Consider the following 27,025-nt stretch of genomic DNA (forward strand, 5'->3'; position numbering starts at 1 on the left):
ACAAACTACTGTAAGCCACCTTTGGGGTATTAGGCTAGTATACACAAACTACTGTAAGCCACCTTTGGGGTATTAGGTTATACACAAACTACTGTAAGCCACCTTTGGGGTATTAGGCTAGTATACACAAACTACTGTAAGCCACCTTTGGGGTATTAGGCTATACACAAACTACTGTAAGCCACCTTTGGGGTATTAGGCTAGTATACACAAACTACTGTAAGCCACCTTTGGGGTATTAGGCTATACACAAACTACTGTAAGCCACCTTTGGGGTATTAGGCTAGTATACACAAGCTACTGTAAGCCACCTTTGGGGTATTAGGCTATACACAAACTACTGTAAGCCACCTTTGGGGTATTAGGCTAGTATACACAAACTACTGTAAGACACCTTTGGGGTATTAGGCTAGTATACACAAACTACTGTAAGCCACCTTTGGGGTATTAGGCTATACACAAACTACTGTAAGCCACCTTTGGGGTATTAGGCTATACACAAACTACTGTAAGCCACCTTTGGGGTATTAGGCTAGTATACACAAACTGCTGTAAGCCACCTTTGGGGTATTAGGCTATACACAAACTGCTGTAAGCCACCTTTGGGGTATTAGGTTATACACAAACTACTGTAAGCCACCTTTGGGGTATTAGGCTAGTATACACAAACTACTGTAAGCCACCTTTGGGGTATTAGGTTATACACAAACTACTGTAAGCCACCTTTGGGGTATTAGGCTAGTATACACAAACTACTGTAAGCCACCTTTGGGGTATTAGGCTAGTATACACAAACTACTGTAAGCCACCTTTGGGGTATTAGGCTATACACAAACTACTGTAAGCCACCTTTGGGGTATTAGGCTATACACAAACTACTGTAAGCCACCTTTGGGGTATTAGGCTAGTATACACAAACTACTGTAAGCCACCTTTGGGGTATTAGGCTATACACAAACTACTGTAAGCCACCTTTGGGGTATTAGGCTAGTATACACACCCTATTGTAAGCCACCTTTGGGGTATTATGCTATACACAAACTACTGTAAGCCACCTTTGGGGTATTAGGCTAGTATACACAAACTACTGTAAGCCACCTTTGGGGTATTAGGCTATACACAAACTACTGTAAGCCACCTTTGGGGTATTAGGCTAGTATACACAAACTACTGTAAGCCACCTTTGGGGTATTAGGCTATACACAAACTACTGTAAGCCACCTTTGGGGTATTAGGCTAGTATACACACCCTATTGTAAGCCACCTTTGGGGTATTATGCTATACACAAACTACTGTAAGCCACCTTTGGGGTATTAGGCTAGTATACACAAACTACTGTAAGCCACCTTTGGGGTATTAGGCTATACACAAACTACTGTAACCCACCTTTGGGGTATTAGGCTAGTATACACAAACTACTGTAAGCCACCTTTGGGGTATTAGGTTATACACAAACTACTATAAGCCACCTTTGGGGTATTAGGCTAGTATACACAAACTACTGTAAGCCACCTTTGGGGTATTAGGCTAGTATACACAAACTAGTGTAAGCCACCTTTGGGGTATTAGACTATACACAAACTACTGTAAGCCACCTTTGGGGTATTAGGCTATACACAAACTACTGTAAGCCACCTTTGGGGTATTAGGCTAGTATACACAAACTACTGTAAGCCACCTTTGGGGTATTAGGCTAGTATACACAAACTACTGTAAGCCACCTTTGGGGTATGAGGCTATACACACACTACTGTAAGCCACCTTTGGGGTATTAGGCTAGTATACACAAACTACTGTAAGCCACCTTTGGGGTATTAGGCTAGTATACACAAACTACTGTAAGCCACCTTTGGGGTATTAGGCTATACACAAACTACTGTAAGCCACCTTTGGGGTATTAGGCTATACACAAACTACTGTAAGCCACCTTTGGGGTATTAGGCTAGTATACACAAACTGCTGTAAGCCACCTTTGGGGTATTAGGTTATACACAAACTACTGTAAGCCACCTTTGGGGTATTAGGTTATACACAAACTGATAGATTGTGGGGTCTACTTTTCTCAAATCACAAACACAGGAAGTACATTTTGGGGTCAATGCATTTTATTAATTGTAGGATATATTTGTTTTAACTGAACGCAGATGTACAAGCTCTTGTGAAGACATGCAGAACATTAAACCAACAGCTACGTATTAGCCACTCTGGATAGTGGACAAAAAGGTAATTTCTGGGCCTTGATAATGGTGCAAACTGGACTATATAAAGGGATATGTTCAGATTAACCACATGAACTCCAGCGTTTCTATTCTGGACATATCAAAATAAGCGAGCAGTCGACACAAATAGGCAAACTACAAGACCAGTATAACATGCACCCCCACAACAGCACATTTTCCTCCAGCCCCATTAACTCACTTACTGCCAATGACGTGTTGACATTTGTTTGGGAAAAACACATGCACCATTCTTTACAGTTTGGCTGCACAACTGTTACAACTGGTACATCTTCATGTTACTGTCTTACTGAGCTTATTGTTGTTTGGATATCATGGAAGACCAATTTCTCGAAAGTCTGAGTCTGAGTCTCATTATTCCTTGATGTGCTTGATACACACATCCATCCCCAATTGAAAATATAGTGTCAGGTTTTAATTTTGCCTGCAGTCTCCTGCCTGCTGGATATCTGCAAACAATTTCACACAGTGATCTGGGAATTACTGTGGATCAATATGAAGTCCAGAAGATATTTGCACATACATGTACAAGGCCTCAGGTCCAGACGTGATATGTGGCCGGCTGCTGCATTCATGCAGTCAGGAACTTGCAGAGGCTTGGTGTCCCATCTACCAAAAGTCACTGCACTCACTTACGGTTCCGTCCATCTGGAAATATTCTACTATAATCCCTGTTCCCAAAAAGGCCTGCTGCAAGGAAAATAATGACTACCGCCCAGTCGCTTTGACTTCAGTAATTATGAAGTGTTTTGAGAAAATCATTGTCAGTCTATTGAAGGCAGCGGTTGGTTGTTCATTGGATACTTTTCAGTTTGCTTACAGGAGTAACAGGTGTATAGAGGATACAGTTTTGGCCTTGGATTAATTTCTTTTGAAACACTTAAAATAACAAAGCTTATGCACGCCTTCTTCTTGTAGATTTTAGCTCAGCATTTAATACAATACAGTCACATCTCTTAATTAAGAGGTTGAGGGACCATAATGTCCATCCCCTTATCATCAGGTGGTATTATTCCTTTTTAACTGAACGTACTCAAAGGGTCAGTGTGAATGGTACTTTGTCAGAGCCCAGAACCTTAAGTACTGGAGCACCTCAGGGCTGCGTTAGCTCACCGGTCCTTTTTACTTTGTACACAAATGAGTGTAGAAGTGGGAACCCGAATAATTACATCATAAAATTCTCGGATGATACTGCCATCTTATCCCTACTGGATAAGGATAGAGATTTAGCTGACTATTTTTTGGAGGTACAGAGGTTTGTAAAATGGTGTGATGACAACCACCTTGTTCTTGACGTTAGGAAGACACAGGAGATGGTGTTCGACCCCATGAGCATTGGTGACCACAGGCCCGTGGTCATTCATGACTCGACCATCTCACAGGTTTCTTCATATAAATACTTGGGCATTTTTATTGACAACTCACTAACCTGGAATACACGTGGACAGTCTCTGTAGTAAACTACAATGTTTTACATGGAAAGTTTGAACTTCTGCCTTCTGGTAGAGGGTACAGTGAACCAAAGTGGAAGTATATTGGGTTTAAAAAATCGTTTGTACCAGCATCAACTCAAATGTTGAACGAGGCTCTGAAACAGCACTGACTGAGAGATTTGATTGATCACTATTTGTGCACTTGTGTAATGTTGTGTCCCCCCTCTGGATGTATTTCTACTATGTCTTTTGTCATTGATGTCTTGTGTGTGGCTGCAGCAGGGGTGAAAGCCCAAGACAAATTTCCCTTGTGGACAATAAAGTTTACCTTGACCTTGATGGGACCCCCCCCCTCCTTCCTACCAGACTACAGAACCCCTTTGAAAAAGCAAGGACTGTCCCTTTTTCTTCCATTCTGGTTGATTTGAGGGCATGTCAGCAGATGACAAGCCAACAGGTGCCTCTAATTAGCCTCTGATTGGCCCTGGTATCACTTGAATGGTTCACAGGGTGCAGAAGGCAGTGTGAAACACTATACGTTGAAAACTAACATGGGCAACCCTCCTGCCATCCCCAAAGTACCAAAATATTATTTACATGTAAAATTGCATTTACTGTTCATGGCACCATTAGGTGTAAAGACCACAAGATCAACATTCCCACCCCAATTGTATAGTTCCAAACCATGTGACTTCAATTCCATGCTTAGGTTCTGTGTTGCTAAGTTGCTTAGAGCGTGTGATTGTATTACGGAGATTAGTGGGGTAAGGGCAAAAATGTATGCCTCCTCTCAGCATCCAACACTGCTGCTTTTCACTCTGAGTCTGAACAAACATTTTCCACCTCTGTGTCTCTCCGTCTAATCAGTGATTGACACCAGCTGCTGACTGGTGTAAAAATGTAGACCTGTCCACTTAAAGCCCAATCGGGGACATTTTAGTGGGGGAGGGGTGGAAGCGTAGTTGTATTCACCTAGCCTGTGGTGGACATAAATCATCCACCATGAAAATGTGTCCTGGGCTTTATTGTAAAGGCAAAAGCAAATTAACAGGTAGAACACATGAGTCCTGCAACAGATTTTAAAACACAAGTACGGTGTGTAGTCAAAGAGGGCAGGGAGCTCTACTACTATTAGCTGATAAGATGAGAGGGTGTATTATCCCACGTGTGTGACCACCACTGATGAGCTGGTATAGAGACATCTTATTTGCTGGATTCTACTCAAACCGACTGTTCATGGCACCATTAGGTGTTAAGACCACAAGATCAACATTCTCGCCCCAACTGTATAGTCCCAAACCATGTGCCTTGTCAAGTGGTCCCCAATCAACTGGTGTGTATTCTGAAAAATGTCCCCAAAAGTTGCCTAAACAAACGCTTGTATTCCAGGGAGAGGGGCAAAAAAAGTAGACCTGTCCACTTAAGACCGATTGGGGACACTTTAGTGGGGGGAAGGAAAACAAATCTGGATTTCTTTGCTTTCACTCAATTTAGAAATGTGATTTTGGACTCGAAGTCTGTGTTGATGTCCATAAATGAATCTCTTGCCATAATTAAATTACGCAAACTTTTCTCATTTGCATAATTTGCATACAATATGTACTAATTGGGCCAAAACCAGGAAATATTATATAATATATTTTTGCTTGTAGTGAATTCAGGAAGATGATCATTAATCATTCATCTAGATCCATGTCTAATGTCCATTTAAAAGTGTCACAATATGAATTATTTCAAAAATAAACTCATAATGCCGACCCTGAATGTTGCGTAATACGTAAACAATGTTTTTATGAGCACCTGCCAACATTCTCAATGGCAAATCCTGGACAAATACACTTCGTGCATATCGGATACTTCTTTCCAATACGTCGTCCTCCAAGATTTTCTGAAAGATGGACCATAGACTGATGGTGCTATATCAGAATATCTGGACATGGCACGTGAGCACCCTACTGGTAGACTCTGGGTGGACTGCCTGGTTTGTCCTACCTTTATTGCACTGCGTTTACTTTGTGCAGAGAGAGGGGGATACTTCCTCCTACAGCAACACTGCCTCAAGCAGATGGTCCTGTACTTCTTTGCTGCTGGGCACCATAAGTATGCATGGTACATCACCTGGTACCTCAAGATGGTGCAAAATCTTCCACATGAGGCCAAGCAGGATCTTTTAGCTGGGGCTCATGTCTGCCGCCACTCTGACGGTGGAACTGCTGTACCTGCTGACCAGTTTGGTGTGCAGACTTACATTAAACAAGGGAAAGGACAAGGTGGTTTGAAAGGCCTCTCAACCAATGAACAACAAGTTGCAGTGTGGATCAATTCCTTATTTGTTCCCATCTTTCCCAGATAGTGGAAGAAATGTACACAAGTCAGGAAACGGCAGATAATCCAGAGGAGGAATATGCACATGTGGAAGGAAAGGAGAATCAGAGTTGTGGGAAACATGAGGAGAAAGGTGAGAGACACAGAGAGCTGGATCAATGGGATTGTGTTAAAATCATGGAGGAGTTCCAGAAACACTCTCATCCCTTGAAAGATAATCAGAAAGTCCTGTACAACATTGTGAATGGACAGGTGGCTCAAAACTCTGTGAAGCGTAGAATGCTCTTCAGATTGGTGAACAGCAGAGCCATGACTTTGTAGCGTCTCTTCCAGAAGGCTTCCATAACACTGTTGAGAAGAGAGTACCATGGAGGTGATGAAGAAAGCCGTCACTGGCAAGGCAGTTTATGACATGGAGGTCCTTTGCTCGACTCTTAGTCGTAGGCATAGCAGTGTGGCATAGATTTGAAAGATGTCTTTGATCATGAGCTCAGCCCTGTTCCACCATCACTGATCGATGAATATGGTTGCCTGAGATAGGGTGCTCTACCACATTGTCTGGCCTGTGGCAGGTACAATTGGGGACATTGCCTCTAGCATTAAATCACGCCTCAACAAAGCCTACACTGCAGTTGGAACTGATGAGATATTTGTCATCTTTGACCATTAAAGTGATGAGCTGTGATGAAGAGCGCATCAAACAAGATGCAGCTATCATGCCTTCTTTGCACATATGACCTCACTGCTGATAAGATCCTGTTGTGAATAACATGGACTGCATCGTAAACCATGAGGAGGCTGACATCACCCTCATTAGCTACGTGCTGCAAGCTGCTGGAGCAGGGGCACATACCATACAAATCTTAAGTGATGACACAGATGTATTTGTCCTGTTAGTGTGCTGGGTTTGGAAGGCCAATGTTCATTCTGCAGTGCAATGGGATGGCACCATCCTGAACATAAATGCCACTGTCAGGGCATTGGGCGAGAAATGCCAGGGTCTCCTGGGGATGCATGCCCTGTCAGGATGTGCTGTATCCTACGCCTGTGGAAAGGGCAAGGTATCTGCCCTGAGAGTACTCCTGGGAAGTGGCATGCCTGGTCTGAATACAGTGCATGGGGAACCTAATGCCACTCACAGTGATCTAAAATATACAGGTACAGAGTTACACTGTTTGGGATGAAGAAGGCCAAGAGTATGAATACTGTTCACTACCAGGTCTATAGACAGAGGGGGAAAAAACACCAGAGCCTCCAACTGATGCTGCACATAATGCATGCTCATCTCCAGGTTATATTCTGTGTGAGGTTCTAAATTTACTTAATGAATGTATTGCTGTTTCTAGTATTTGGTGATTTATTATTAGCTAATATCATACATTATGTTAATGGTTGGAATGTCACAATCTACATGTTTTTACCTTTACCTTTTACCTTACAAATGACATACTGTGCTGTCAAAAGCCTAAATAAGAAAGACACTTTTATTTTGAAAGCAAGACTGAGAGAGACAGTCTTGCTTTCAAAATGCTCATTTGAACATTTTCATGGTGGATGATTGATGTCCACCACAGGCTGGGTGAATACAACTACGCTTCCACCCCTCCCCCACTAAAATGTCCCCGATTGGGCTTTAAGTGGACAGGTCTACATTTTTACACCAGTCAGCAGCTGGTGTCAATCACTGATTAGAAGGAGAGACACTGAAGTGGAAAATGTTTGTTCAGAGTGAAAAGCAGCAGTGTTGGATGCTGAGAGGATTCTTGAAGATGGATGGATGGATGGATGGATGGATGGAATCAAAGATTGAAGCTGGGAAGACTGGACCTTATCAAGCCATCGAGGGGAATGCCACTGGTGCGATAAGTGTTTCTTTTAGTGTGTATTATGTCTTTGCTTAATTCTACTGCTGTTGCTTATGTATGATGCTGTTACTTATGTGTTTGCTGCTAATGCTGGAACACATATCACTGCTATAATTTATGATATTTGATTGAAAACGCATATAGGCTTAATACAGTTAATGCTCTTGATGAATGTTTATTTTGTTAATATGACCAGATTATGTGAAAGTACTGTGATAGTACATTGATTCATAACTTAATTTTGAGTGATTGAATTTGATTGTTTGTACATTCCCTCTGTTGGCTAAGCCATGTTTCAAGTTTGGGCAGAAGATTCATATACAATCCCAGAAAAGTTGACACATACTGTATGTGACTACATGGAACTTGTATTTGGGGGAGAGATCGCCCTCTTGTCATCAATGAGTAGGCCTCATGTTACCCAAAGTTGTATTTTAACCACAATCCACATCCATGTCAAACTGTCCCTATTTTAGGCTAATGAACAGTAGTTTAAGTAATGAGTCTAGCTGATAATGTTATTTATACAAAGGAAGAACAAGCATCCAAAGAGCAACATACTATTAGCTCAGCAAGTGTAATGTATTTTGAAAAATGTCCCCAAAAGTTGCCTAACAAACGCAGCTGCATGTGTGCACATTTTTTCATTTTTTTTGTTGTAAGAGGCTTAGCAGAGTGAGTCAGCAGAACCAAGGACGAGTGTTTTTGATGAATCTAACAGGTTAAAAATGGAGTTTGAAGTTATAATGGGTTTGTATAGGAAGGGGGCGTGTCTGATAAAATGATTATCAAATATCTAAATACTAAATCAAGCAACTTAAAAACGGTCTGGGGGGCTTACAAAAGCCTGAGTAGACGATAAAATGACCCAAAGTTTTTTTGAAAGTGAAATATCCCTTTAAGGGCCATTCCCACTGAGCACTATAACTATAAAGATAACTATAACTATATTGTTCACCATTGTATTTTTTTTTAAAGTTGGTGTGAACACTGCCATCCACTTGACTTAAAAAACAAAATTTAAAACTATACTTTTTATAGTTATAGTTATAGTGCTCAGTGGGACTGGCCCTTTAGAGTGGAGGAGAGAGTATCCCAATTAAAAATGTACTTAGTTCACAGGATTAGAAGTAAGGTAGCACCCAAGTATTTCTGTGATTACTTTAACAAGGTTAGTGATACTCACAGGCATTTCACCTACTGATTTTAAGCCCTACAAATTTGACAACAATCTGGGAAAAACATCTTTCATATACTCGGCAGCAGTTCAGTGGAAAGATTTACCTTCCAGCCTCAAATTGACCAGTTCCTTTCACAAATTATTGTGAAATTTGCATTAAAGAGATGGCTGGCCATTAACATTAATTAATTTTAAATGAAGCACTTCAATGTATTTTTTAAAAGCGCAAAAAGAGGGATTTTGTTTAGTTTGTTTTATTTTTGTGTTTTCTGTTACCGTCTTAGTTTTGTATTTGTTAGGTTTTCTGCTAGCTAATTTCTGCCTGGCAACCGGGACACAGGAAGTCAACAGAAATACATTTTATGATTGCAACTTTTCACACTTTCACTAGGGGCAATGTAGAGCACACACTCCTGAGGTGGTTTGGGGGCGGGGTTATACACAAAACATACACAAAAACCTTAAAAATAAGGACATTTGGGGACAATTGTAATTTTAAGTGCTAAGGCCCTTTTGGAGCATGGGGAATATGATTACAATTAAATATAAGGATTTCCCTTTGGGGACGGTAAATTTCGTCCCCGATTTTCAAGTGGTCCCCAATCAACTGGTGTGTATTCTGAAAAATGTCCCCAAAAGTTGCCTAAACAAACACACCCCACACACACACACACACACACACACACACACACACACACACACACACACACACACACACACACACACAGCATGTAATGCAACTTTTACTGAATCATCAGTTGTTGGGGGAGGCATGGATTTATTTTCTGTAGCCTAATGTGTTTTTATAACTTGATTGCTGGCTGCTAAGCAAGTTGGCCCTCTGGGATCATAAGGATTTATTCAGTACAAACACGTACGCCCGCACACACACACACACACCCCCCCCACACACCCCCCCCCCACACACACACACACACACACACACACACACACACACACACACACGCCTAAACCCACTTCCATCGAGGTTAACTATCAATGTGGAATTACAAGGGATTTCAGTTAGGATTTGCACTACATACGCCAGTGAGAAGTGTAACCCCCTCAGGACCACTCAGAGTTTGAGGTGAGGCAGATATTATAATCCTGTATATACTTCAGCCAAGACCAGAGTCATGCCGGAATACTACACAGTGGTTCTCAAACTTTTTCATGTCTAGGACCCCCAAATTAATATGTATTTACCCCCCCCCCCCTGCAAATATTTTGTGCCGGGGACACCCGTTGTTTCAAGAATATAAAAAAAAAAAAATCAAGATGTTTTTGAAAATAGCAGATGTTTAAAGGGTTAAAGTGGTTAAACTGATTTTCATGCTATATTAACCCATTTAGACCTGAGGCCATGTAAAACCGGCTTCTAGATCCTTCCTGACCTATGTTTACATTTTTCTGAAAAACTTAGGTCAGGTTTGAAAGGTATAACAACGCATAGGTGTTCCAAGTGTAAATGGGTTAACTCAATTCGCAGGGGACCCCCTGGAACTGCCCCCCCCCCCCCCACGGAGCCCACAAACCACTGTACTAGAGAACTGATTCAATCCCACCTCTAGAATGAGCCGTGCTGGAATACTGTAGAGCTGATAGCATCTGTACAACAGCGGCCGGATATTATGGAAAGTCTGCTAAGTCGCAGGAGAAGTGCGCTGATAAGATGCTGCTATCTCTCATTCATTACCACAGTGTTTAAACAAGACAGGGTCTAATGACACCATGGCTTCCATGTGGATCTGGGACTTCATGTGGCCAGTGTATGACCTGAGAACTATGACATCAGAACTATGACATCAGTTCTATGACATCAGAACTATCAGTAATATGAAGTCAGTCATCTCTGGGTTTCCTTCATTGACTTCCAGTGTAAAATTGACGTTTTAAAAAGTTAAATATTGTATTAAAGTTGAAAGATATCAGGGGACTTACTTTCTTGGATTACTGGCAGTATCGTGCACAACAAATTTGGCGCTAATCGGTTCAGTGGTTTGTGAGATTAGGCTAGCCCAGGACACACAAGCGTGTGCACACACACACACACGCACGCACACAGTAAATAAAATTGGTGCTAAAAAGCTCTAAAAGTGGTTCTTTGGCTCGTGATCATAGGGGAGCATAATTTGGTGCTATATAACACATACAGTATCTGTGTAGCACCTTTGTCAAATGGTGCTATAGAGAACCAACTAAGCTGAACTGAATCAGCAGAAAACATCTAAACAACTATACAGGGGTTGAACAGATTCTTTAATCCAGGGGTCTTTGAGAATGTTTCAGGGGGTCTCCAGCAATTCTTTTTAATATAGCATCAAAATCAGTGAGCTGGTAGATCGGCTATTTTCAAAAAAACATTTTAACAACAAAAAACTTCAAAGTTTGAGAACCACTGCTTTAATTGTATGTCAGCACAGTGCCTCCACACCCATATTTTTGTGTGTGTGAAAAGGCTCAGCCCCTATACAGTGCCACCACACCATTAAAAAAACATTTGTACGGTGATGGGTACATTAGGTGATGTAAAGACTTCTTAACTGTAATTATAGGCAGTCCTCTGTGTTAATTGAACTCTGCATTTTGTACTCTCTCAAAGTTCAATTGAACACTCAGGATTTTAGCGTGCACTTGGGTGTGATTGTGGACGTGTTCCACCGCGTCTCAAAGCCGTGGCATCACTGTAGCCTACAGTACACTGTAGAAATCCTAAGTGTTAATTTAACTCTGCAAGTGTACAAATGTGACCAAATGGACCCGTCAGGGTGCATTTGGTTACATTTATACACTTGCAGAGTTTCAAATGAATAAATGAGCACCGAGGATATCTTATTTTTTTTACTGTGTGCTGTATGTTCCCTGGTCTATATCATTCTCGGTTTTCACATTGTCTAAATAAAGACAAAATACGACCCCTGTCCAGCCCCAGTAATGGTGTAGTGGTTAAGATGTCTGGACATGTATTCTAGATGACCCATAAACACAGTAAAAATCCTGAGTGTTCATTGAACTTGGAGAACATTTAAATTGCCAGAGCCTTACTCTTCACTGTCTCCCTGATCCCCAGGCTTCCCTACTTCTCTCAATAAAACAGAAAGACATTAGTCTTCCTAGCTGTGTTTCTTTTTAAAAGGAGAAATGTGGCTTGTTTTCCCTATAGGAAAATAAGACTTCAGGCTTTTTGGGACTTAAAGAAAGAAAATGTAATAGGAAACAACCTAAGTGTAACTGATTGTGTTTGATTCTGGAAAGTTATTCCATCAAAAATTAAGCATTGCTTCCTCTGATATCAACTTTAATTACTGTGAATAAATGACAAATCTGCTTCTCGGCACGTTGACGAGAGACTTTAAGCATCATGAGTACTGAATTTATTCTTCCAATTTTCCCCTAATAATATAATGGAACTAGACTTTAGCTATTGCACTTGTCAAACCCTAAGTACTGCATGTTGCTTTACAAGCAACACGCTTTTGATATCTTCTGCTAAGTGATGTCTCATGATAATCTGCCTTGTTTTTTTATTGTTTTCTTTGCATGCGACTCATATTTGATATCGTCTTGTTATCTGACTTTTTCCTTTGTTTTCATTCTCTATTGATTATTTTTGCAAATTAAAATCATTGTAGCTTGTATCGAAAATAATGTCACACACTCTTTTACTCTTGTAAACCTGTGAAAATAAACGTGAAGTTGAAATGGAAAAAAAGAAAATAAACTGTAGGCTATTTAAAGGACACTCATTAGAGCCCTAGTTCTGGATGTTTTATAAGCTTATGAGTAAACGCCTGCCCTGGGAGTATCTCCGACCTGCCTTCTTAAAGTTCTCATTACAGCCTATAAGCCCCCAATAGCTGAAGTTGAACGGCAGAGCCTCTAAAACCCCTCGCCGGTCCCTCAACCACTTTCCCAAACTGTTGCTCTCTATCTAAATCAAAGAACCCACAAAAACTCCCAGAGCCCCTAACCACGGAGAACATTTCCAGTTGGACAGAAACCACCAGTGAGGTAACAGTTCTGGGACCCCTGACAAAGGGAAGGCAGCGGAGAAAACCAAACGTCCCATGCCAGAACATCCCCAAGACAAAGGACAATGAGTTTAACATTAATCCATGGTGCCCAGACACACTGCACAGAGACTGGGACTTTCTTTGTGCTGCGGAGATATTGAAAGAGACATGGGTAGTCACAAAATAATGCAGAATTTGTACTGATGTTATCCGCTCCGTAGCAGAGAAAATGAGACACAGCTTGAATGTCTTTTCTGGCATCTTTATCTGATTTCGCTTTAATCAACCATTTATTTCCACTGGGATTAAGAACATCTTTTCCATGGGCCAGTCCCAAGGCAAACATCAAGACAAACCAAAGTTGCGGGCAAACAACAGCCTACGACAACGGACGTAAACAAAGAATCCAGTACAAAACACAGTCATACCAGACGTTTTTACCCAAATATTTTGTCAAGTCTACTGGCTTATACTGTCTGGCCACAATGGTGCATAATGACATACAGTACTGATTATGACTGATGATGAGGTATCATGTTCAGGCCTAATAGCGGTCTGTCTGTCCTTTGTCCATTTGAAAAAAAAAGGTGAGCACCAACAGGCCCACGGTTCCTTGTGTGTCCATTTTTTTTGGTCTCCTTTCCAAGTGCTCCTGAGGTTTCCCCCCATATATTTACAGTGCACACTAATCCATGCTGACAGTACATTTTTATTGCCGGCCAGGAAAGGCTGCAATAAGCGCCACTTAATTGAACCTTAGATTCACTTAAACACACTTAAGGGTAAGTGGATTCCAAAATATATTTTTTTCTTATTTTTTTTAATCTCTACTGGTCATTTGAAGTTGCAGCCAAAAAGCCTGCCTTTACACTGTCATTGGCAGCAGATGGATTGGGTCAAGTACAGTCCAGTAATCCTCTATTCATCAAGACTGGGGGGTTTCATCCGGGCTGGACGTTTTAAGTGGCCTTTAACTCTCCACATGCTTTCATCTGTGCAATAGCCCAAGGCTATCTTTTTTTATTGCCCTCACCACTCAAAAATGTACATCATATGAACATAACTCAGCCATACGTTGTTATTATCGTTGTCATAAATCCCTTTGACCAGTTAGACTAAATGAACAAAAATTATGTATGAACAAAAAGAAAGAAAGAAAGAAAGAAATCAGAGAGACAATGTAGGTGGTGAGCAGGTGTGATCACAGAAGAGATGTGGCCCTGTGCCAACTTCTTTCTGAGGTCCCATCTGATAATGAGTTTTAAAATCAATGCTTTGTAAATGAGTAACGGAAAGGAAAAATACATGCATAGATCATTTAATAATGTGATCCTAACTATATTTTGGTACATTATTGTGCATGCAGGACATGACTTTATTTTGCTCAGCACGCAATATGGAATGAATAATATTTATAATAACATTAACACAATTTTAGCAGGATTTCCCATTCATGCCCTCCCATATAGCAGTGGTTCTCTAAGTTGTAAATTTCATGTGGCCCCCTTAACGCTGACAGTGTACAAATGGAACCAAATGGACCCTAACGGGTCCATTTGGTTCAATTTGTATACTGTCAGAGTTACAGACTTGTAAGGGTCAATGTAGAACCCCCTAGGAACCCAGGGAGTCCCTAGACCCCTCTTTGAGAAGCACAGTAAGTAACAGTACATATATATATATATATATATATATATATATATATATATATACATATACATATACACACATATATATATATATATATATATATATATATATATATATATATATATATATATATATATATATATATATATATATATATATATATGTGTGTGTGTAAGTGTGTGTGTGTGTGTGTGTGTGTGTGTGTGTGTGTGTGTGTGTGTGTGTGTGTGTGTGTGTGTGTGTGTGTGTGTGGTATATACATTTTAAAAAATATATATTTTAGCAGGATTTCCCATACCCTTCCAAATAGCACAGGAAGTTACAGTAACAAAGTATAGTTCCTTACCCCACAGAGCAATGAGAGCTAGTATAAACACAGTAAGTTACAGTAACAAAGTATAGTTCCTTACCCCACAGAGCAATGAGAGCTAGTATAAACACAGTAAGTTACAGTAACAAAGTATAGTTCCTTACCCCACAGAGCAACAAGGACTAGTATAAACGTTGGTTCCATCCTGCGTTAATAGTTGTGATTAACTTGACGGGCTCACACTTGGAGGTTGAGGGTTCCTTTACGCAGCGTCCTCCTCGGTGGTTCCATCATGTTAGATCTATCCACTGTCCACACAGTCTGTCTAATAAGAGGCTAAAACCACTGCTTTTATGATGACAGATCAAACCATCTGTCCGGTGAATGAAACGGGCTAAACGACGCGAGAAAAGCAAACACACCTGATCAGTACTGTCTGTCTCTGTCTGTCTGTTAGTCCCACAAGTTCAAGTGTGTCTTTGACTTTCCAAGAACAACCAAAAACAAACGAAAAACGTTTTAACGTTTAAATTAATAAAAAAAAAGAGAGAGACTGTAGTTAGGCTACAGTGCGACGATAAGATAGATGTGTAGACACAAACCCGTAGAATTCAGGGGATATAGTTTAGTTTACTAAACAGAATGAACTCATGCAGCGGCTCAGTGTGTTTTTTTGCGCACGTCCTTAGTGCGTCTTTGCGCCCCGAGGAGTGTCTGGACCTCCTCTACAGTCTGACACTCCTCCTGCTCTCTGGAGCCGTTTAGGGGCGTGGTGGAAGAAGTACTCACACGTTTTACTTTAAGTAAAAGTAAGTATCAATACTGCGATGTAGAAATACTCTGTCTGTAAGTAAAAAGTCCGGAAATCAAAATTTACTTGAGTAAAAGTATAAAAGTATTGGCATCAAAATATACTTAAAAATACAAAAAGTTAAAGTAGGCAACTCATTAGAATTTCCCATTTGACAAGTTCAAAATGGATTAAAAAAATAATTTGAAAATATAGCCGATCTAAGCTCACAATGCGTCGCGATGCCACGCTTTTTTTTCCTCCAAATGGCCGTGGTTATAGTGTGTTTTGTAATAATAATCAAAATCTACAAAGTAACTAGTGATTTAATTTCATATAATTGTAGTGGAGTAAAAGTACAATATTTGCCTCTGAGATGTAGTGGAGTACTAGTAGAGGTAAGTACTGAAAACTGGAAATACTAAATTAGTCTGATTAGCCACTTAAGCCCTGTATTAGGCTATACAGCTGATATAAAGCTACAGTTAAAGTGGCTAAACTGATTTTGATAGACTATATTAACTAATGTAGCTGGGGACCCCCTGGAACCCCCATAAGGACCTCACTTTCAGAACCACTTGGTTATATTATGGAGGTTGCTGCACATTTTTGCATGATGATGATGTTGATGATGATGATAATGTAAATTAATACCTTACTTTGTCATATAGGCTAGTGTCACACAAAAGTAGCAAAAACAGCTGTGAGCTTGTAGATCTGCTATTTTCACTATCTAAAGAAAATAAAGTGAAGTGAAAGACAAAGTGGTTAAGTGTGTCTGTGGGTTTTATAGGCCTAAATATTTAACCAATAGAAAGTATTAACGAGAGCTTATTGTGACTAAATAATAACTACATTGGAACCCAGTGACCAACCCCTCCCATATTACGAAAAGTAACAGTTTCAGACATACAAGGTTTCCGCCCGACATCAATGATGATTAGCCCCAAGGAGAGAACAACAAAGTATTTCCCCTTCCAACACCTGTTGAGAACAGCAGAGAGAGAGAGAGGGTGAGTAAGAGAGAAAGATAGAGAGAGAGAGAGAGAGAGAGAGAGAGAGAGAGAGAGAGAGAGAGAGAGAGAGAGAGAGAGAGAGAGAGAGAGAGAGAGAGCTGTGTTGCTGTGGCCTTGTGTGTCTGACCTTCCTTCTCTTTGAACTTGTGTTTCTTTGGAGTTTCTTTGTGATCCTATTGACCCTGAGGCCAGATCCAGATCCTCAGATCCATTCCATTCATCTGGCATGCAGCGAGAATGAGAGCAGGCTAAAAAGCTCCAAGTTATACTTCATAAGACAACTGTGTCAACGTTCGCCAGATATAACGGAATTAAACAACCTTCCTCTGTTTAATTTTTACTTTGTTAGTAACTTATAAAGCCTAACGCATTTGCTATTATAGCCATGTCACTCGCCCAAAGTGGATTCATGGCTCAAAATGTTTTGTTTAGCTATTCAACGAGTTGATTTAGACCAGCAACACTTTTGTACTACAAAGTACAAAGTAGGCTTTCTAAAGTAGGCTTAAAAAGCACCAAAATGTTTAATTTTAAGCTGGACAGGCTTTGCCGACCAAAATTAAAAGGTGTTTATTACAGACAGGCCATTATGGGTTATCATTATTATTAGGGCGTCATGCAAGCAAAAATGTCCCACATAGTTAGGGCAGGTCCTTCCCCAGGAAAAAAGGAAATATTGATCAAATGTTATGCAACTTGACATATTCTTCTCTATTATTTGTACAGTTATGGCTGTTTTACGGATTCTTGAATTCATGGTGTCCCCCATAGTTTGATGATAATAATAGGGGCCATATAGAAACATTTCATATACTCCTATAATCTATATAGTATAATCCTTTAATCCTCCATCAATAAGTAACAGGATTAATCAGTAGAGCAATGCTCTGCTGGGAATTCTAATTAATTTCCATTGTGTGGCGTCTTAACCCCATGGCTGGGTCTCCCTCAGTAGCCTGCATGGTATTTGCTCTCTTTCCTCTTAATCCGGGGCCAATGCTCTGGGAGACTGACTCCAGCCCTCCTTTTTTATACCCCCACCACCCCTCCACCCCCTTTTTCTAAAGTTCCGGAAAGTCCCCGGACCTGGATCCGGACAAACACTCCCGGAGTGGTGGGATTTGTCGTTTCCCCGGAAAGGGAGAGGGGGTATTAAGAAGGGGAGATGTATAGAGAACAAGCTCAGGCACTGGGCTGGTTTGTTCTGGTGTGATGACCCCTGTGTTGTATGCTGTGTGGCTAATCAAAGCACCACCGCGGCCCCCTTTGTGACACTGCTGGGATCACATAAGCTTGCTTTGATTGCCACCGCAAAAAGCTGAAAGTTAACTGAATTGTGAAAATAAGAATGTATAAAAATGGACCGATACATTAACTTTTTTACACTTTCAGAGTTAACCACTTAAGCCCTATTTTTTTTAATGAAAATAATGCATTCTCACACCCAGGTTATACTTCGGTGATGAGAAGGGAAACATCTGACCAAGGGTCAGAAGTTCGATGCGACATGCTCCCCTATTGCGTTGCATGATGTACATCACACTGCTCAGCATGGGCACTTGCTCGGCTAGCGCCTGGCTCAGGCGTGCCTCACGGGGCTCAAGTCCACTTCTTCTGCCTTGTTTTCAATGGTTTTTACTTGCACGTCAACATGTAACAACTTGGGAGTGAGAACGCATTATTGTCAGTTACATGACGCAGAACATTTTTATGATTTTCTGAAAATGTTCTCCTATGAGAAATGGTAAAATTACAAGACTCTGGATTTTGCTGCATGTATGTGGGACAGTTAACCCGTGAAACATTGAAACGATAGTCCCCCCCCTGGCCTGAACTGTTGGGGTGGCACAGTCATGTTTCGATACAGCAGCAAGACGGCTGCACATATTTCTTTTGCCACCTTTTGTCAAATTTCCCATAGTTTTATGTTGCATTTCTCAACACTGTCCAGTGGTGGAAGAAGTACTCTTCTGGTGGAAGTACTTCTTCCATCTTGGTGGTAGAAGAAGCACTCTTCCACCACCAAGAAAGTATCAATATCACAATATGTTGGTGTTGTCACGGTGCATTCACTGTCAAATCCACTGTGCTAATTTATCTCTGGAAATAAGTTAATAACATTCAGAGATAAACACTTTCAACGTCCCTATTTTGGGCATCTCATTACAGGTGAAAATATCCCCAAGTTCACCCCCAAATTTAAAAAAAATTCAGAACTTTTCAAATAATGTCCAAAAATGTCCCCAAATGTCCAAAGATATTTCACATTGTTTCACATTTTTGATGCAATGTGCCTCCCCCCCCAGTTTTAGTGTGACACCGTCGTATTACAAAGTATAAAACAGATTTTATTGTGTTCACTGTTATTGGTGCCTGAAGCCACATACTGTATGGAAGCAATACAGAAATGCACACTCCAATGTTTTGTTGAAGTCGAGAGCATTCTGGGAGGACTCCAGCATCTTTTTCACATTAAGCATGCATCATCATCAGCATCCCTAAACATGTCAATGCAGATGGATGGCACTGGGGCGGGAGAATTCAAAGTTGTTGTCTACTCTGTTTCTGATTAAAGTCGTGTTCGGAATAATTGGAACGACTGCGCTGTTTTTCAGTTTTGCGTTCCTTTTCATGTCTCCCTTTAGACGTTTGTGTCATTCCATGAGGGCATTGTAAAATGAATGTGGGGGTGGGTGGGGGGGGTGTTAAAATGGGTGGGGTGCTCGTAGCGAAGATGAAAAGTTGAGAGTTATGGGGACATCAGTTGCACTGTTCTTGATTGTTTATTGAATTAGGCCCTGTGAGGATGACTAATTTACTGGCAGCGATGTGTCATTGTCACTGACACTTCTTGACTCTCTGAAAATGTGTCTGTGTTTGTGTGCGTGTGTGCGTGTGTGCGTGCGTGCTTGCGTGTGTGTTTGTGCGTGTGCATGCGTGCGTGCGTGCGTGAGAGATAGAGGTGGTCTGTTCAGCTGTGAGGATTTGGCTCTGTTGGGTCAACGGCAATCTTTATTTATTATAGTTCTCAGCGTTCGTTTTTAACTGCATGAAGCAGCCAGATGGAAGATGTTGACCCCCATTTCTCACTGACGGTACGGTAGTTATAGCATTAAACCCTATCAGTGGTTCTCAAACTTTTTAATTTCAAGGACGCCCATAGCTCTGAGAGTGTACACTTGGAACCAAATGGACCCGTAAGGTTCACCCCGTCAAGGACCCCTGATAGTCCCTGGACCCCACTTTGAGAACCACACTGCCATTATACTTAGTTGATCAGGGTGTCCCCCAGGGGTCTTGGTCCCCTCTACACCCAAACTCTTCACCGAAAATGGTAGATAAATACAAGCTCACACAATATGTCTGTCGCAAAGCACCGTGAGCTTATAGATCAGTTATTTTCACTGAATGTTTTCCCGCCAGAATAGGGACACTGGGGTTCATGATATGTTACTGTGATCGTGTCAACTTCCTGGTGCTTGCATGTGTGTGATCGAAACATTGAATCACAATAAACAGTATATAGGAGCTGATTTGACCAGTGTGCAGACTTTTATTTACTGCATTATTGTTTGTCCTACACCTGGCACACTTGGATGTGTGTGCACTATCCTTCCTACTGTATATATCGTCTCTGTTTCGGGTGGAAACCTCATATGTCCAAAACTATTACTTTTCAGGATTCAAATTTTTGATAATTTTGTGCAATCTGGGAACCCATCGCCAAATGAAAAGGAAAAACAGCGCCCTCTGCTGTTTTTTTACTATCTCACTTGGCTCTGGGAGGAAGTCGACGTAGCACACGTACGCAAGGAAACCGGGGTTTTGGTCTGCCTTCAGCCTTTCACTTCCGGTGGTGCGACTATGTTTTCATTCCCATTAACAATATTTCTACACGGAACACTAACACCACTTCTCCCAGAGAACATGGATCGTTTTGGTTATAACTTGTTTCTATGATGAAAGAGCAAGTTAAAATGTGAATATCTTTCCGTGGTTTTGTCTGCTCCGAGGACGCTATTGTTAAATGAGTTTCGGTTTGTTTCTAGTGGGGAAGGATCTGCAGACACGTAAATCCCGCCCACTACATTTGATTGGGTAAAGCGCGGCCTGCTTCCTGATCTGAAGGCACGCCCACTTGTAGGCCAGTGCGTACGCGATATGACGAACCCCCCCGACAGATTCAAACGCAGAGCAGAATCTGTTCTTGAGAGATTAACTTTTGTGTGACCCTGTAGTGTGATCAAGTATACGGCATTCATTTACGAAAAAACACAAAAAGTTATATGGAGATAATGATAATAGTAAAGCCACCCAGGTGGCCACAAACATACCATTAAATGAGAATATTACTGCAGTGGTTCTCAAAGTGGGGTCCGGGGGCCCACCAGAGGTCCTAGAGGGGGTTCCAGGGGGTCCCCAGCAAAATTATAGCATAAAAATCTGTTCAATGTATATGTTATTTGAAAATAGCCGATGTACATATGTGAGCCAAAGCACACAGAGCTTGTAGATCTGCTATTTTCAAAACAAAATGCAACAACACAAATCTTGTATGGGGTCCCTCCCTGGCACAAAATATTTTCATATTGCATATTACATTCATATTAATTCAGGGGGTCCTAGACATGAAAACGTTTGAGGACTGTATTAGTGGACCTAGGTCTGGTCCATAGCCTAGAAGGAGTTCTCCTTAAGGCTATGGGACTTTCGAGCCTTTGCGCACGCACCACAGGCTGCATAGCCTCTCGTCTGCAGTACAAAACTTTCGCTACTCACCAAAACAAAGACGGTTTTATGGAGTTGAAAGCCAACTGGGAACACTCTGAGCGGTTACTCCGCTGCGCCCTCTACAGTTCTTGTCAATAGAGAAATTCCATTGACCGGATCTGTAGAGGGCACAGCGGAGTAACTAAATAATGTTTTCTTTACGGTGAAATATTTAACATTTTGGCCAAAAAGTGTGTTTTAGACGTGAGGTGGGGGGCTCAGAGTGTTCCCACTTAGTAGAGTTGGCTTTCAACTCCATAAAACCGTCTTTGTTTTGGTTAGTAGCGAAAGTGTATTTTTAATTTGTACTGCAGACGAGCGGCTATGCAGCCTGTGGTGCGTGCGCAAAGGCTCGAAAGTCCCATAGCCTCTTAGGAGAACTCCTTCTAGGCTATGGACCAGAGCTATAGTGGACCCAGCGTACGTACGGAGAGCCTGCAGCGCAGGAGGAGCATAATATAGGCTGGGCTGTAGCAGATCTCCACTCACTGCCTCCGCTCCGCTTTCCCTCCCTTTAGAAAAACTCAGCAGCCAAACAATGAGTCAAACACATGAGGTAGTAGCCCCGAGCCCGCTCCACGATGAGGCCTGGCTCCAAGCACCGCTCCAATATGGCTGACATCTGCTACGGAGACAACAGAAACGGCACAGCTAAATCAGTCGCAGACAGAGAGAGAGAGAGAGAGAGAGAGAGCAAGAGGGAGAAGAAAAAGAGGGAGAAGAAGAGGAGGGAGGGGTTGCGCTCTCGCTCTTGGCTGTGTAGCTTTGGTAAATACTCCCATGTGCAATAAGAGATCCCATTGTGTAGAAGCCCCTCTGAAGTTATGCAAACACTTATACCGGGTCGAACGGAGACCTTCTGCAAAGTAAATACATAAACAAATAAAACCCTCAAAACTGACAGGGGGGGAAGTAACAATGCAACAGGTCCAACTGCACACCAGAAAACAAAGAAAGGAGGAAGAGAAGAAGTTGTCCCCCAGGGGACAGAGATGGCGAGAGTGACAGAGAGGATCACAGAGAGGGGAAACCGAGACACAGAAAGGGATACAGGGGCGGAGAGACAGACAGGCTCAACTACTCATGACTCAAGCCCAACACAATGCTTTGTCGTATGACCGGGTCGCTTGACAAAAACAACAGGCACCGTGCGGCACGCTTTTCGGGGTGGAAATCTGGTGTTTTTGTCGAGTGATGCGGTCGCACAACGAAGCATAGCCTGCTAAAGGGAGCACATAGAGAGCAATGCACACAGAGAGAGGGATCAGACAAGGAAGACGGATGGATGGATGGATGGATGGAGGAAGAAGAGAGAGACTCAGACATCTGTATGGCATGGTTGGTCCCAGGCTGCCGTTGCTTGGCCGTGCTCGAGCCAGAATTCTTGTGGTGTGTATGTGTACAGTGTGTCCTCCTGTGTGTGTCGTCCTGTGTGTGTGTGTGTGTGTGTGTGTGTGTGTGTGTGCGCGTGTGTGTGTGTGTATGTCTCCTCCGTGCCATGGTGCTTCTGTCCAGGCCTTTCCAGAGGGCCTCTGCCAGAGCCCCGGAGCGCCAGCTGCCCTGTTAAGTCAGGGGGTGACTCGGCAGCGTGTCTCGGCTCGTTCTGTAGGACGGAAACCAAAGGCAGGAAGCCCAAGTTCCTCAAAGTTCCTACCACAACAGACGGTTATGCTAAAAGAATGCAACCCATTGCTAAACAAAGGCGAGGCGGTCTTTTAGTAGCTGTCAACAAAACTGAATAGACACGTCAAGCCAATGGCGAGTGGAATAACGCAATTCTTATTCCATTCTTATTCTATTGCTAAAATCTTTTTTTATGGAGTTTAGAGCAAACCCAGTTGCAGGTCACTGACGCGGGAGAAAAAGTGAGGCAACTGAGGAGTGATGATGGATGGCGAGGGCAGGCTGGAATGGCGGGCGGGCTGACTGGCAGGCTAGCAGGTAAGCTGTAGCCTAATTGAGACTGCTGCAATTTTCTGCAATGTTCTAGATGGCTTTTCACACGGGTAGTAGCACAAAGCCTGCACGCTTGCTTGGATCTACCAGGTTGCATGGCACTCCTCATGAATGTGAATAGACATATTTTCCGCACAGCGGACTGCCATGTGACGAGCACAAACGCCACAGTTTCACTGGATTGTGTCCGTTTGTTGCTATGCCTGCCAGATTGCCTGTGCCTCTCTCTACCCCACGTACTTTGGTCTTAACTAGGCTTGAGCGAGCAGGCAGGCAAGGAATGATCCTTTTGCACAGTAAGAGACAGTTAGTATAAAACTTGGAAAGAAATGAGGAGAACTAATCGCTAAACTGTGGAGGTCAGAAGCGTGTCACTCCCACTGGAGCCAAAACGCCGATCTGACAATGTGTGGGTGAAGAGTCTGGTTTAACATGCAGGAGAGGTGATGAGTTGATGGATGGCAGGTGTGTGCTGGCTGAGGGAGGCTATAGGGCCGAGGACCTGATTGAAGGCAGGTGTGTAGGATCCAGGTGAGTGATTGGCGGGACAGAGACACGCACACACAAATGCACACGTTCGACATCGACATTTTAGGATAGCATTTTTATAAATGCAATTTCTTTGATCTACAAGCTCACAAAGTGTTGCAGCATTGTGAGCTTGTAGATTGGTGCATTACACTGGCGCACAACTAAGTGTAAATCAGCGATATAACTCCAACCCTAACCCCTAAACCTTACCTCTAAATGTCAAATTCTAACCCTAACCCCAACCAAATCTTTTCGTTATTGGCTATGCCCATAACTGCAGTCCCGGGTTTCGAGAAGGTGGCATACTCGTTTCCTGTTCCGGTTGAGTGTCCCATAACTTCATTTGATTGGTTCAGCATCAGACTTGAATAGGAAACACGAAATAACCCATCCCGTATATATTGTCGTACCTATCTGACATCAAGTGCTGGTTGTCCCAAAGCGGCCTCCAGCTAAACGAGATCAAATCAAACATTTTCTTGTTTGGCCCTAGACATTGCAACCCCTCCTCCCCTCCTCCCAGTCACATCTTGGCAGTTTATCCATAAACAACAACAACAGCAAACAGCCCGCAATCTAGGTGTGATCTTTGACTCTGACCTCTCCTTCGATGATCAGGTGACTACGTTGACTAGTACAGTGTTGTTCCTGCCAGCTGAGAAACATTTACAAAACAAATTCCTTTCTATCTTTTCATATCGTCTCATTTGGACTACTGTCTGTTCTCTGTGAGCAGTGAAAAGCTATTGTCCGTCTTCAACTATAGTGCAGAATTCAGTTGCTAGATTATTAACCGACTCCAAGAAACGCAATCAAAGTACATCCATCCTGGCCTCTCTCACTATCAGTTAGTTTCAGGATAGATTTTTAAAGGGATAGTTCACTCAAAACATAACTTTTTTTCTCCATGTGGTGACTAATCCATAGAAAAAAAGTCATTTTGGGGGTGAACTATCCCTTTAAGGTTTTACTCATGACTTTTAAAACCCTGCAAGGACAGGCTCCTAGCTACTGTACATTTTAGATATGCTGGTTCCATATAAGCCTGTCATCAGTCTCAGACCCTTAGGTAGGGCTCTCTTGGTTGGGCTCTCACTCGCCTCATCACCTTGGGTGATCTGGCTTTTGCGGGCCGGGCACCTATAGGCTTTGGAACGCCCTGCCTGAGGATCTAAGGCTAGAAAACTCAGTGTCATCTTAATTTAAATCACTCCTGAAAACATATTTTTTAATGCCACAGTGTTTTTTATAATGTGCACTGCCTGCTATACGCCTACTCTTATGTGTGTTGTTATGTTTTATTGATGCTACCTGTGTTATTGTGTTACTTTTATCCATTTTTGTAAGCCCTTTTTGGAAAATCCCTTCATAAATATACATATTATTATTATTTCTCTTGTGTGCGAGGACCAAGGAAATTGGCCTCACAGCCTGATAAATTCTACTATACCTGTGGGGACATTTGAGAAAGAGACAGAGAGACCAACTAGGGGACACACAAGGAGAGGGAAACATGCCGCTTATCACAAGCCTGGATAGACATTCTTCAGTCTGTTGTTCTGATCCAGACTTGTGCATAGTTTGACAGGCATCTGCGGAGATCAGACGGCTCTGCCAGAGAACTGCTGACGAGGAACAGTGAGCTGTGAAACGCTACCTAGCGATCCAGAACATTCTACGTGTAGGTGTCAAGAAGATGACGACTGGAAGGCAGCCTGGGTCAATAAGATGTCTCGCTGCTCGTGCAGCAGGAATGGCAGGATTGTGACAGTGCTGTTAGATGAAGTGCTTGTGGTGAGGCGATGTTCTCTTAGAACATGTATCAATCTTATCCAGTAAGTCAAGACGTCTGTTTTAATTGCATACATTTGTTTTATGAAATTAAAATCAAGCCAAAAAACCTATTACACTGTCATGAGCACATTTAAAGACCCTGCAAGGGAAATCCAATGATTTGTTTCTAGAACATTCATTTGTAATGTTCAAAAGTCATGGCCGAAAACGTGTAGCAATTTTTGGAACTGTGTTTTACTGAATGAACTGACGACTTACTGTAAACTATACAAATATCTGAGTTATGTGTTGTTGTTGGGCGGGGCTGAAATCATCAAATGTGGCTGGTTGGTAACACAGTATTCTATGGTGTGACAAACTGAGAATACATATCATTACACATGCATTATTACTGTTTTAATGTGCTTCACATCAAAACAGTGCAAACTTCAGTGTCCCACATACATTTACATTGAAATATGATGATGCTTCCATTTCCATTTCTACTCTCTCTGAGTTCAATTATTGTCCTCACATTCTGATAAATTCTACTATACTTGTGGGGACATTTGAGAGAGACAGAGACCAACTAGGGGACACACAAGGAGAGGGAAACATGCTGCTTATCGCTAGCTTGGATAGACATTCTTCACTCTATTGCTCTTATCCTGAGTTTGTGCGTATGTGTGTAGAGCTCTCTGAGTTCAATTAACGCTGAGGATTTTACCGTCTTCCCTTGTGTTAAAAAAACTTTCACACGCCTAGATTAAAAAGTCTTAAAGCAGGCGCCTATAGGCATAAATACAGTGAACATCAACAAGGAAAAATAACTGCCCAACCCGCCACGGTACAGGAGCAAACTTTATTTGAAGATGTGCAACGTTACGGTGCAGTGACGACCTTCCTCAGGCACGAGGAAGAGGAAGGTTCTTCCCTTCAAAACACTTGGAAGAAGTGCCAGGTGAAATCTGCTCATCCTTTTGGATCCTCTTATGTTTTTGGGAGGATGAAAGGACTGGACGTTTCATTGGTATTCATTGGGGACCCTGTGGGCTTGTAGACATGCTACCACCCCACTGAGGATTGACAGGTAGGATACAGCTTTACGGCCAGGTTTCAGATCTCACGTCTCCACATCCTGACAGAGCAGAGCTGCTCCAAAGTTAAAAAGTTAA

At 42.1% G+C, this 27,025-nt stretch overlaps 1 protein-coding gene across 2 annotated transcripts in view; it reads right to left on the reverse strand.

The window, feature by feature from the left end:
• The window catches only part of LOC308094238 (protein APCDD1), a 36,195-nt gene extending 20,480 nt beyond the window's left edge, over positions 1 to 15,715 (reverse strand). For both annotated transcript variants that reach the window (XM_080440764.1, XM_080440763.1), the window contains exon 1: positions 15,179 to 15,715. In XM_080440764.1, coding sequence (XP_080296890.1) covers positions 15,179 to 15,218 — 40 coding nt within the window. In that variant the 5' untranslated portion in view covers positions 15,219 to 15,715. The remainder of the gene's footprint in view (positions 1 to 15,178) is intronic.
• Positions 15,716 to 27,025: the final 11,310 nt, after the last annotated feature.

Source organism: Gymnoscopelus braueri (assembly GCF_963280865.1).
Source record: "Gymnoscopelus braueri genome assembly, chromosome: 10".
Classification (NCBI taxonomy): domain Eukaryota; kingdom Metazoa; phylum Chordata; class Actinopteri; order Myctophiformes; family Myctophidae; genus Gymnoscopelus; species Gymnoscopelus braueri.